Here is a 13,444-nt window from a genome sequence, read left to right as displayed (position 1 = left end):
CTCCGCATCAACCCTGTCAAGCCGCCTAAGAATTTTAAAAGTTTCAATGCGATCACCTCTCATTCTTCTAAACTCCAGCGAATATACGCCAATTTTAGACAATATTTCCTCATCGTACAATTGCAGCAAGACCTCCTTACTCTTATATTCCAACACTCTTGAAATAAAGACTAACATCACATTTGCCTTCCTGACTCTCAATAGACCCTTGGAAACTCACGATTTCCAGTATATTTTTCCTCTATTCCTTCTATAGGGAAAAGAAATGAACGTTGAAAACATTTTACAATAATGGTTCCCGTTTATATTTTGGAAACAATATCCATATGAACTGCATCAAATTCGATTGCAAACTTCGAATTTCTGAAGGAAGTAAATTAGTAAGAATTGTGATGACCGGGAATCGAACCCGGATCAACTGCTCAAAAGGCAGCTATGCTCACCACTATACCACCATCGCTGACTATCAGCAACGTTAAAACAGTTCCTAAACATCAGACCCCAAAAAGACACTGCAGGCTGTTGCATTTTGTTCTCAATTTCAACTGGTTTCTGACGGATCCTTTCTCGCTCTGTTGCAGTTCCCGTTTCCGCCCAGTCGATGTCGCCAACTCCCAATCAATGGAAATTACACAACAGCCAGTAATTCTTCACCTGATATCGGACTGAAGAGACAGTCGATACCTGCAATACTTGACCGGCTGGAAATATATTTTGCCGCAGCTCACATCAGCCATTGAGTAAAGTTAAATAATTATATTAAATCATAACAGAGACCTGACTGCCAGCTGGGCACGAATGGCTGCTTAATATTCAAGTCTATAAGATCTTTAGAAAGGACAGAGAAGTAGGGAAAGGAGGAGGAGCAGCAATATTACTAAAGGACAATATTACAGCAGTTCAAAGATAGAATATCAGTGAGGGTGAGCGGGCAGTGTAAACACTCTGAGAGAGACCCATCACAATTTCCCCCACTCTACTCCTCCAGAAGGTAAAAGAAGGGCGAGTGCGGGAGGATTTCTTCATTCGTTGTGAAAGTGTTTGTGAGATTGTGGAAATGTCTGGAAGAGGAAAAACCGGCGGTAAAGCTCGGGCCAAGGCCAAGTCTCGCTCATCCCGGGCCGGACTGCAGTTCCCTGTGGGCCGTGTTCACAGGCTCCTCCGAAAGGGGAACTATGCTGAACGTGTGGGTGCCGGAGCCCCGGTCTGTCTGGAGACTGTGCTCGAGTATCCGACGGCTGAAATCCTCCAGCTGGCCGGCAACACGGTCCGCGACATCAAGAAGACCCGCATCATCCCCAGACACCTGCAGCTGGCCATCCGCAACGACGAGGAGCTCAACAAGCTGCTGGGACGGGTGACCATCGCTCATGGCGGGGTGCTGCCGAATATCCAGGCCGTGCTGCTGCCGAGCAAAAGTGCTGGGAGCAGCAAGAACAAGTGAAGCGGCCAAGATTTAATCTACAAACAGGACAAGGGCAGGATTAATCTTATTAAATTATTTGAATAAGTAACAGAAAGAGTAGATAAGGGTAACTTGGTAGATGTAATAAATTTAGATTTTCAGAAGGCCTTCGATAAGTTACCGCATTGTAGACTCGTGGCAAAGTTCAGTGCACGTGGAGTCAGGGGACAGGTAGCAGAATGGATAGCAAGCTGGCGACAAAACAGAAAACAGAGAATAGGGGTTACGGGTGGCAGCTTGGAGTGGCAAAAAGTGGAAGTGGTTTAACACAGGGATCAGTGATGGGATCACTGCTGTTCACAATTAACATTAACTATTTGCATTCGGGAATCGGAAGTACAATTTCAAATCTTGACCATGACACCAAATTGGGGATTACAGTTAATACAAAGGAAGAATGTGTCAAAATGCAAGAGGACATTAATAAACATGCAGAATGAAGAATAAGGAGATCACATACTGCCTGGATAATAAGAGTCTGAACAGGATAGAGGAACAAAGGAATCGAGGGGTACAGATACACAAATTACTCAAAGTAGCTCCTAAAAGCAGCTTCGCCAGTGTTACCGTCTCACAAAGACAGTCGCCCTGAATCTGTGAAAAGAGAATGACCATGAACTCGGACTGAAGCCGAAAACATCCCCAGTTACAGTGAGGCCCGGCCCGGACATCTCATTCTCTCTGTTTTATATCAGACAGTAACTCACCTTCATGTCCAGCACGAGAGAGAGAGAGAGAGAGAGAGACAATATCAATCTTACACTTCCTATCAGTGTCCAAATCACGCTCAATAGCAGTATCCACCTTCATATACAGCACCAGAGAGAGAGAGGGAGGCAGATACGGTGAGAGAGACAGAGAGAGCGATGAGGCACAGTGACAGACAGACGTAAACAGCATTAGTTCCAGACTGACCGGTAAAGTTCCGTTTTATCGAGAAAGATCCCGTTGGAGAGACAGAAGATGCAATCTCATCGCTCACTGATATTGTACAAGGGACAGACACACGATTAATCCCACACTCAGGGAGAGTGCAGAGAGTGACAAAAATAATGGGACACATTTAAACCTCTTTTGCCTGATGTACCATCTGAAGTTTTGCAGCTCAAGGCTGTTCGATATTACTTTTGAAAACAATTTCACAACACCAAGTTATAGTCCAACAATTTTTATTTGAAATCTACAAGCTTTCGGAGGCTTCCTCCTTCCTCAGGTAAATGTTCAATATTACTTTGAGTGAACGAGAGTTTCACTCCGGTTAAATTAATCTGGGTCTGTTACTGTCAGATATTAATCCTACACGGTGCCAGGAAATTAACCGACTCCCACTTTCGTCCCATGTTTCTCCAGGATTGGTTTGAGAAATCCTCCCTCCAGTTTCGGAGTCCCACGTTAATTTATCAGCAGAGGGGCCAAAAATGAACCGGATCCTTTGGCTCATTCCACAGCCGCTCACTTTATCTCTGAAAGCCCCTTTACCATCAAAAGATACCGAGAGAAACAGCAGGGATGGAAACATCTCGTTTAATAGTTAGAGATTGTAAAGTCAGTCTGGATTCCAGCGTTAGGCACTGGTGGAATCCCATCTGTTTTCCATTCTGGTGCCTGTTCCTGCACTGCCTGCGGACCCCATTCCCTCTGACCTTTCCCCCAGACCCACTTCCTTTGCTCAGACTCGGAAAAATTCCAATTGGGGAAAGTTTCCATCGATTTTTGTTTTGGGAATTAAACCAGATATCTGCGCATGCGTGACTCAGCCCCGCCCGCAGCGCTGATTGTGGTGAGCAGAAGAGCGCATGCGCGCTGCCCTCCCCCAGCTCGGCCTGTGGGCGCCATTCCCTCAGTGAGCGGAAGATGGTTTAAAACAGCCGGGAATGGAGAGATCACGGCCCCCGGGGGAAGGGAGCAAAGAGCAGCCTCGTTACAGCAGCTCATCGCTTCGGGACCGTGTCCGCAGATGGGCTCAGAGATCGGCATTGAGTCCGGGGGAAGGTCAGGGGGAGTCCGGGGGCTGTTTGTAAGAGGCGGAGTGGATCAGGAACTGGTCCCGGAACATGGAGTGAGCGGGGGAAGGGAGAGGTCATTCTCGGGCTGTGTGTGTCCAGGGTGTGTCCAGGGGAAGGGAGACAGAATGGGAAGAACCTGCTATTTAAAATCATTGCTGCTTTCTCTCCCCAAACCAGTAGTGAATGTTCCTGGTTTAGTTCCAGTCTCACCCTGTTTATTGTTATTGGACAGTGAAGAGTGGAAACAGAGCCGGACAGTAAGGATGTGGGGAGTTATACAAAGAGCATCAATTGCAGGCATCAGGTGAGAAGTGTGAAGGACACATTTTAAACAGCGGCTGTTTGGTTTCAGTTGAACGTTTGGTCCCATGGGAGAGGGGATTAGAAACCTGACCTGTGCAAAGTTCCCTGCCCGATCTGGTAGTACCATTCATGGACCAGTGGAGGGGTTGGGTTGAGTCTGGATGTCTCTAAATTGTTGTAAAACAGCCCAACGCACCTGGTGTGCAGAAGCTGAATGCTGCAGTACTGCAGTGGAGTCAGACACTGACACTGTTCGAATCGCTGATTTATATTTAAGGATATTCAAAATAATTATTTACAGATATTAAACTGATCACTTCTGTATTTTCTTCCTCACCTGTTCTTGAGTTACCAGACATACGTTTCTTTCTCCAGGCAAACCCGTGAAGGATCCACAATGAATGTGATGTTTCCTCCACCCGAGGCACGAGAAACAGTGCAGCCAGCTCCTTCTCACACACAGTAAGTACATTATCACTCACAGAGCACAGAGACACAGACAGGTCATCAGTTCCACAGTCTCAGACAGCAGAAGTACTCAGTCCCACAATGATCCCAAATTCCAGAGACACATTTTCAATCCACAGTCAAACAGAGCAGGTGAGGCAGACACTGTTCCATTTCCCCCGAACTCAGTCCCACTGACAGGGAGATACAAAAATCCCAGTCCAAAATCACACTCTCAGATTATCTATTTCACAAAGGGGCAACATTAGCCATGAATTAAATACCAGATAGAAATCACACATGGTACCCGATTGAAAGGTCCAGAATGAATCCCAATAATGTTCCTCGAGATTCCTATTGAATTTGAGCCCAGAACTCTCACACACATTTGAGTTTAATACTTGCAGTATCCATTCAAATAGTGTAGCATGAGATACAAATTGCTAGTCCAAAACTCACGTACAGTATCAGATTGAGAAATGCTGTGACAGTGTAACCTGAGAAACAAATTAGATATCAGTTTATAATACACTCATAGTATGAGATTTAAAGATACAGTATCAATTCTGTTAGTCCAGACTGAGCTACACATTACACACGAGTCCAAAAATCTTATAAAATAAAATTTAAAGTTACAGTATCAATTCCTTCAGTGCAGACTGATCTACACATTATATACCAATTCACCATAACATTTTGAAAGATTCATTATCATTCACAATAGTAATCACAGAAATACACATTCAATACTAGTCCAAAAAGCACACAAATTATCTGATTAAAACCTCCAGCATCAAATCCTAAAGTGTATCCATTTTTACCAATTAAATAATGAGAAAAACTACTTAAACATTAAGATATTAAAGCGACAGTATTGAATACCATAATATAATCTGAGAGAATAATTGCATAGAGATACAGAATGAATCTCACACTCAGATACCGTACAGAGACACACAGACACAGAATGAATCCCACACTCACCATACTGTACCAGAGACTGACAGATGCAGAAGGAATCCCAAACACACATACAGTACTAGAGGTTGCCAGACATAAATTCAATCCCACACTCAAGTATGGTACAAGAGATGACAGATGCAGAATGAATCGCACACAGGCATACAGTACCAAGGACTGACACATACCGAGTTCATCCCACACGATCATAAAGCACCAGAGACTGACAGGTAAAGTATGAATCGCATACTCACACACAGTACCTGAGACTGACAGATACAGAATGAATCCCACACTCACACACAGCAACAGAGACTGACAGATACAGAATGAATCCCACAATCACATACAGTACCAGAGACTGACAGACACAGAATGAATCCCACACTAACACACAGTACCTGAGAATGGCAGATAGAGAAGGAATCCCACACCCACACACAATACCAGAGACTGACAGATACAGAATGAATCCCACACTCACATCGAGTACCAGGAACAGAATGAATTTCACTCACATACAGTAGCAGAAACTGACAGATACAGAATGAATATCACAGTCACATTACTGCAGACTGAGTTACACTTTACAGACCAGTCCAAAAATATCCTGGTGCCAGCTTGAAAGGTACATTATAAATTCCATTAGTGCAGACTTAGCTACATATTAGATATATTGGTAAATACTCAGAGTATTATACTGAAATAAACAGTATCAATACCATTGGTTCAGACTGAGCTACACATTATATACCAGTCCAAAAACCTCATAAATGATCAGACAGTAAGATACAGTTTCAATTCTATTAGCACCGCCTGAGCTGTACATTACATACAAGACTGAAAATCCCATAAAACATTAGACTAAAAGATACAATATCAATTCCATTAGCACAGACTGAGCTACATGTTACTCACCAGTCCTAAAATCTCAGAGTATCAGATTGAAAGATTCAGTATCACTTCCATTATTGAAGACTGAGCTGCACATCACATTCCAGTCCAAAAATCTCATACAGTTTCAGACTGATAGATAGAGTATCAATTCCTTTAGTGCGGGATGAGCTGCATATTACATACCCGTCCAAAAATCTCATACAGTGTTAGACTCAGATACAGAATTAATCCCATTATTGCAGACTGAGCTACACATTACATACCAGTCCAGTAATTTCACCATGAACAGATTGAAAGGTACATTATCATTCACAATTGAGTTCAGAGATTAAGATGTAATCCCACTCCAAAACTCACACACATTGTTTGATTAAAGAAAATCAAAAAGAAATCCATATTTACAAATTAAATAATCAACGGAGAACTATATATAATTTAAAGTATTAAAGATACAGTTTCAAATAAGATACTGTAAACTGAAATAAGAATACAGAATGAATTCAGACTTGCACATTGTCTCAGAGACTGAATTACAGAATGAATCGCACAACGAGATACAGTAGCAGAGAATGATAGATACTGAATGAATCCCACACTCACATACAGCACCAGAGACTGGCAGATACAGAATGAATCCCACATTCAGATATAGCAGCAGAGACTGGCAGATACAGAATGAATCCATCACTTATATATAGTACCCCTGAGACTGACAGATGCAGAATATACACCAAGCTCACAGTCAGTACCAGAGACTGACAGATATAGAATGAATCCTACACTCACATACAGTACCAGGAACAGAATGAATCTCACTCACGCACAGTACCAGGGGCTGACAGATAAAGAATGAATCTCAAACTCACAAACAGTACCAGAGACTGACAGATGGAGAAGGAATCGCACAATCACATCACTGCAGACTGAGTTACGCATTACATACCAGTCCAAAAATCTCAGTGTCAGATTGAAAGATAAAGTGTCAATTCCACTGGTGCAGACTGAGCTACATATTCGATATATTGTTAATACTCATGTTATACTGAAATAAACAGGATCAATACCGCTGGTACAGACTGAGCAACACATGACATACCAGTCCACAAATCACATTAATGATTTGACGGGAAGGTATAGTTTAAATTCCATTTGCACCACCTGAGCTAAAATTATATAACAGCCCAACAACCTCATACAATATTAGACTGAAAGATACAGAATCAATTCCTTTAGTGCAGAATGATCTATATGTTACTCACCAGTCCAAAAATCTCTCACAGTGTTAGACTCAGATCTGAATTAATCCCATTATTGCAGACTGATCTACACATTACATACCAGTTCAGTAATTTCAACGTGAACAGATTGAAAGGTACATTATCATTCACAATAGAGTTCAGAGATTAAGATGTAATACTACTCCAAAACTCACACACATTGTTTGATTAAAGAAAATCAAAAAGTGCATCCATATTAACATATTAAATACTCGACAAAGAACTGTATATACTTTGGAGTGTTAAAGATACAGTTTCAAGTACGATACTCTGAACTGAAATAAGAATATGGAATGAATTCAGACTTGCACATTGTCTCAGAGACTGAATTACATAATGAATCCAACACTGAGATAAAGCAGCGGAGAATGGCAGATACAGAATGAATCCCACTCACACAGACAGTACCAGAGACTGACAGGTACATAGTTAATTCCACACTCACATACAGCACCACAGACTGACAGTGATGGAATTAATCTCACACTGAAATAAAGCACCAGAGACTGTCAGATACAGAATAAACCCCACTCTCATATACAGTATCAGAGACTGACCTCTACTGGACGTAAGCGACAACTGTAATGAGGGAACAAATTCACATTATCTGTCGTGGTTACAGAAACAGGACAGTGTGCAATGTGAGGAAAGTTTCTGTCTGTAACTTTTACTCTCCTATTTTTGGACATTTTGACAGTGAAACATGAAGACAATTGATTCATAATAAAGTTTTTGTTTCATTCATTCGACAGTTGTGAATTTGCCCCATTATATTTCACTGTACATTGTGCAGTATTTCTCTCTGATTTCTCAGGACACGATTTACATTGCTCCTCTACCCCATTTAGACTCTTATTTTCCAAACAGTATGTGGCCTCCTTATTCCCCGTAGCGAAATGTAGCATCTCACACCTTTCTATATTGAAATTCAATGGCCATTTACACGGCCGTTCTGCAAGTTTATTTTGTCCCAATCTTCCTCAGTATTGACAATACCCCCGAAATCAATTACAAGAATTTAACACAGCATTACAAGTAGTGTTTGGTCAAACAAAATGTACTTGCAGCTCGTCTCCATTCCCAGTTTTTCTAAATCCCACCCGTGCAATATAATGTGAAGAATGAGTTTATCTTCTGTCCCTCTCTCATCTGTAAACTTCAATGACCCGGGGTTTGGGGACATCTACTGGCCGGAAGCAGAACTGCAACAGTTCGGAACAAATTGCTGAAACCGGACAATGTGCAGTGTGAGCGTGTTTGTGATTGGTGGCAGGTATTAAATCTGATTTTTTTAAACCCAACCATTAAACTTTAGTGTTTGTTATTGAACAGTAAACAGAGCCGGACAGTAAGGATGTGGGGAGTTATACAAAAAGCATTTATTGCAGGCCTCAGGTGAGAAGTTTGAAGGACGCATTTTAAGCAGCGGCAGTTTTGTTTTGGTTGAACGGTTAGTCCCAAGGGAGAGGGAAATATCAATCTGATATGTGCAAAGGTCCCGTCCCCATCGGGTAGTCCCATTCATGGATCAGTGCAGGGGTTGGGTTTTGTCTGGATGTCACTAAATTGTTGTAAAACGGCCCAACACACCTGGTATGCAGAAGCTGAGTGCTGCAGTACTGCAGTGGAGTCAGACACTGACACTGTTTGTATCGGTGGTTTTCATTTGTGGATATTAAAATGATTATTAACCGAGATTCAATTGATCACTTTTGTATTTTCTACCTCACCTGTTCTTGAATTACAAGAGATACTTTTTATTCCTTCAGTTAAATCCTCGAAGGACCCAGAATCCGTGTAATGTTTGCTGCACCCGAGGCACAAGGAACAGTGCAGCCAGCTCCTTCTCACACACAGTATGTACATTATCACTCAGAGCACAGAGACACAGACATGTCATCAGTCCCACAGTCTCAGATAGCAGAAATAGTCAGTCCCACACTGATCCCAATCCAACAGTCAAACAGAGCACGAGAGACAGACGGAATTTCCATTTCACAACGACTCAGCACCGCTGACTGGCAGATAAATATTTCCCAGTCCAAAATCACACCCAGTATCAGATTGAAAGGCACTGTGTCAATCTCACGTTATTTCAGCCTTAGCTACAAATTAAATACCAGATAGAACTAACACATTGTACCGATTGATAGGTACAGAATGAATCACAATAGTGTACTCCAAGATTCAAATTAAATACCAGCCCACAACTCACACACATTATGAGTTTAAAGATGCAGTATTCATGACAATATTGTACACTGAGATACAAATTAGATACCATTTCAGATGTTACCCATATTTGACTCACATATATGTCCAAAATCCTCATAGTGTCAGAATGAAATGTACAGTTTCAATTCCTTTACTGCAGACTGAGGTACACATTAGATGCCAGTCTAAAATTCTCATACAGTATCAGATTGAAAGGCACAGTATCAATCCCATTAGAGCAGACTGAGCAACACATCACATACCAGTCCAAAAATCTCAGTGTCAGGTTGAAAGATACAGTGTCAATCCCATTAGTGCAGATTGAGCTACACATTATATACCAGTCCAAAATTCGCATGCAGTATTAGACTGGAAGATAAAATATCAATTCCTTTACTGCAGACAGAGGTTCACATTAGATACCTGTCCAAAAATCACGTACAGTATCAAACTGAAAGATATAGTATCGATTTGATTAGTACAGACTGACCGACACGTTACATACCAGTACACAAATCTCACACAGTATCAGACTGGAAGATGCAGTATCAATTCCATTAGTGCAGACTGAGCTACACCTTACAAACCAGTATAAATATATTGCACAGTGTCAGACTGAAAGGTAAATTATGAATTCCACAAGTGCAGACTGAGCTACACATTATATTCAGTCCAAAATTCACATACATGATCATACTGAAACATACAGTGTGAGTCCTATTAGTGTAGACTCAGCTACACATTAGAAACCAGTCCAAAAATCTCTCGCAGTGTCTGACTGAAAGTTAGAGTGTAAATTCCATTAGTACAGACTGAACCACACATTACATACCAGTCCAAAAATCTCATACAGTGTCAGACTGAAAGATACAATATCAATTCCATTAGCCCAGACTGAGCTACACAATAAATATCAGTCCAATAATTTCACAGTAAAAGATTGAAATGTACATTATCTTCACATAAATTAAGATGTAATCCTACAACAAAACTCACACACGTTGTTTGATTAAAATAAAATCCAAAAGTGTATCCATATTTACAAATTAATGGTAGATTAAAGATTTGCATACATTAATGAATTAAAGATACAGTTTCAAGCAACATACTGTAACCTGAAATAACATTACAGAAGAAATCCAGACTTGCACTTTGCCCAGAGACTGAGTTTCAGAATGAATCTCACACTGTGATAAAATACCAGAGACTGCCAGTCACAGAATGAATCCCACACTCACAGAATGTATTGGAGACTGATGGATATAGATTGAATATCACACTCACATACAGGCAGAGAATTAATCCCACACTCACGTATAGTCTGACATCTACTGGCCATAAGTGAGAACTGTAACAGAGTGGAACAAATTCACATCATCTGTCGTTGTTGCAGATTCAGGACAATGTGCAATGTGAGGAAATAGTTTCTCTCTGTAACTTCTACTCTCGTATTTTTTCATATTTTGTTAGTGAAAAATTAGACAATTGATTCATAATAAAGTATTTGTTTTGCTCATTCGAAAGTTGCCCCATGATGTTTCACTCTACATTGCGCAATATTTCTGTCTGATTTCTCAGGACACGATTTATATTAATTCAAATAAACTGAACTGAAACACAAATAAAAACAGAGCGCAAATCTGGAAGTTTCAATGACGGCCGTCAGAAGTGAAAGGGATAAAACATAGAAAAAATTAAAACCGAAAATGCTGGAAAGACTCAGCAGGTCCGGCAGCATCTGTGGAGAAGGGAAGCTCGGGTTAACGGTTCAGGACTATGACCCTTCTATAGATCAGAAAGGTTAATCCGACATAATTTAAATAAAGAACGGGAATCAGCAGAGGAAAAGACTGCAGAAAATCAATTAATTTCACTGAATGTGGGCAATTGTGTCCCGCATCCACTGTACAGATCAGCATAAATAATAATACAAAGGATCAGAGTTAAATTCAACGTTATGGGGGAAATACATTAATTTAAAACATTTTTAAATATAAATTAGACCCGTTTGTGCTTTGGAAACACTATCCCTCTGAACATCATCAAATTCGGTTCCAGTCTTGCTGTTTCTGAATTCAGCGTGCTGGGATTCAAACCTGTTGGAATTAACTGCTTGGAAGGCAGCTATACTCACCATTATAGCGCCTTATTTTACAAGGAGGGAGAAATGGAATGTTTCTGTGGAGTTTGGGACTGAATTGCTCCCTTTGGGTTTCTGGCACTATAAACATAGACAATAAATATTTCCCAAACATCAGCCCCTGAACAGACACAACAAGCTGATGGAATTTCTCATTCATAGATATTAAATAAGAGGATGGCAAAAGCGAATAGGAAGAGGTTAGGAAGAAGTCACAAAAACAATTAGGGAAGGAAACAGGAACCACGAAATCAAATTATCAAGGAATATCAAAAGAAATAGTAAATTATTCCACAGACACAAAAATAACAAAAGGAAAATCAGAATATCTTGAGGGTCACCCGGGGATTCACAAGATAAACTGACAGGAAACGTCAGCGAAATGGCAGAAATATTGAGGTTTGGGGACATCTACTGGCCGGAAGCAGAACTGCAACAGTTGGAACAAATTGCTGAAACCGGACAATGTGCAGTGTGAGCGTGTTTGTGATTGGTGGCAGGTATTAAATCTGATTGGATATCTGAAGAAACCAATCAGAGCGTGAAAGTAAATGTTTTGTGTCCTCACGCCCAATCGTCCAATCACAATCATTGCCTTCCCCCATCCCTCATTACCATAGGGCTGTGGGGCTGCCTATTTAATCCGAGCTCGGAGCGGATTTGGGTCATTTCTGGGTCTGAAATTGAGTTTGAAAATGCCTGAGGACAAGAAAGCAGCTCCCAAGAAGGGCGCCAAGAAAACCTTGAGTAAAGCACCAGCCAAGGGCGGCAAGAAGCGGAGAAAGTCGAGGAAGGAGAGTTACTCCATCTACGTCTACAAAGTGATGAAGCAGGTTCACCCCGACACCGGCATCTCCTCCAAGGCCATGAGCATCATGAACTCCTTTGTGAACGATATTTTCGAGCGCATCGCGAGTGAGGCTTCCCGCCTGGCCCATTATAATAAACGGGCGACCATCAGCTCCCGGGAGATCCAGACCGCCGTGCGCCTGCTGCTGCCCGGGGAACTGGCCAAGCACGCCGTGTCGGAAGGGACAAAGGCGGTGACCAAGTACACCAGCTCCAAGTAAAACTCCACAATGTACTGAAAAAAAAACAACGGCTCTTTTAAGAGCCACCCACAACCTCTCTGAAGGAGCTGCATTTCCGATATATTTACATAGTATGTTTTTAATACCGCGATATTATTCCAATCGAAAACTGATACTCCACGCCGTTGAAATTTCTGACCCATAAACTGAACACGAGTTTCTGATCCGCTCCTTCCCATTCGCTTTGTTCTTAAAGCGTTACTATTGCGGCGACGAAAACACCCTGAATGACCCCTTAGCATTTCCATTATCTCTATGAATTCAGTCTCCCCACATTAAAAGCAAAACCACCCCTTGCAGTAACACAGCGGAGTCGGGGCAGAATGAGAACTCCGTCCGGGTCCGTCTTTTCACAGAAACACTCCCGGCTCTGTGAGAAGGGACCAATCTATAACGTGTCACTTTTATAAAGACGAAATTGAAACGTGTCCCTTCACGGAATGCTGTGAATGGGGATTTAGTCCCGTTCGGTACAGTTTGAAAGCGATGAAAAAATTAGCGATAATTTAAAGCAGATTTTAAAACGGCGCCAGCGATTGGTGACGGGTAGCGCTGAATAAGACAAGATAAAAAGAACGGGTTTAAAATCTTGTGCTCAGGGCGACATTGATCGAAATCCGGTCCTTTACTACACTGAAATTGGC

The 13,444-nt window shown here is 41.6% G+C and overlaps 1 protein-coding gene, 1 long non-coding RNA gene and 1 other non-coding gene across 3 annotated transcripts; 2 read left to right on the top strand and 1 right to left on the bottom strand.

Moving 5' to 3' along the window:
- Nucleotides 1–388: 388 nt before the first annotated feature.
- trnak-uuu (transfer RNA lysine (anticodon UUU)) lies at nucleotides 389–460 on the bottom strand. The gene has a single exon. It is a non-coding gene; the product is annotated as a tRNA-Lys (tRNA).
- Nucleotides 461–1,057: 597 nt separating this feature from the next.
- Nucleotides 1,058–1,444, top strand: LOC137316812 (histone H2A type 1-C-like). The gene has a single exon (XM_067980663.1). The coding sequence runs from the start codon at nucleotides 1,058–1,060 to the stop codon at nucleotides 1,442–1,444; it is 387 nt and encodes a 128-aa protein (XP_067836764.1).
- Nucleotides 1,445–3,646: 2,202 nt separating this feature from the next.
- On the top strand, nucleotides 3,647–11,092 carry LOC137316823 (uncharacterized). The gene is made up of 3 exons (XR_010961616.1): nucleotides 3,647–3,775; nucleotides 4,150–4,236; nucleotides 9,125–11,092. It is a non-coding gene; the product is annotated as an uncharacterized lncRNA (long non-coding RNA).
- Nucleotides 11,093–13,444: the final 2,352 nt, after the last annotated feature.

This window comes from Heptranchias perlo, unplaced genomic scaffold, assembly GCF_035084215.1.
Source record: "Heptranchias perlo isolate sHepPer1 unplaced genomic scaffold, sHepPer1.hap1 HAP1_SCAFFOLD_60, whole genome shotgun sequence".
Classification (NCBI taxonomy): Eukaryota; Metazoa; Chordata; class Chondrichthyes; order Hexanchiformes; family Hexanchidae; genus Heptranchias; species Heptranchias perlo.
This window is presented reverse-complemented; position numbering and strand designations above follow the sequence as displayed.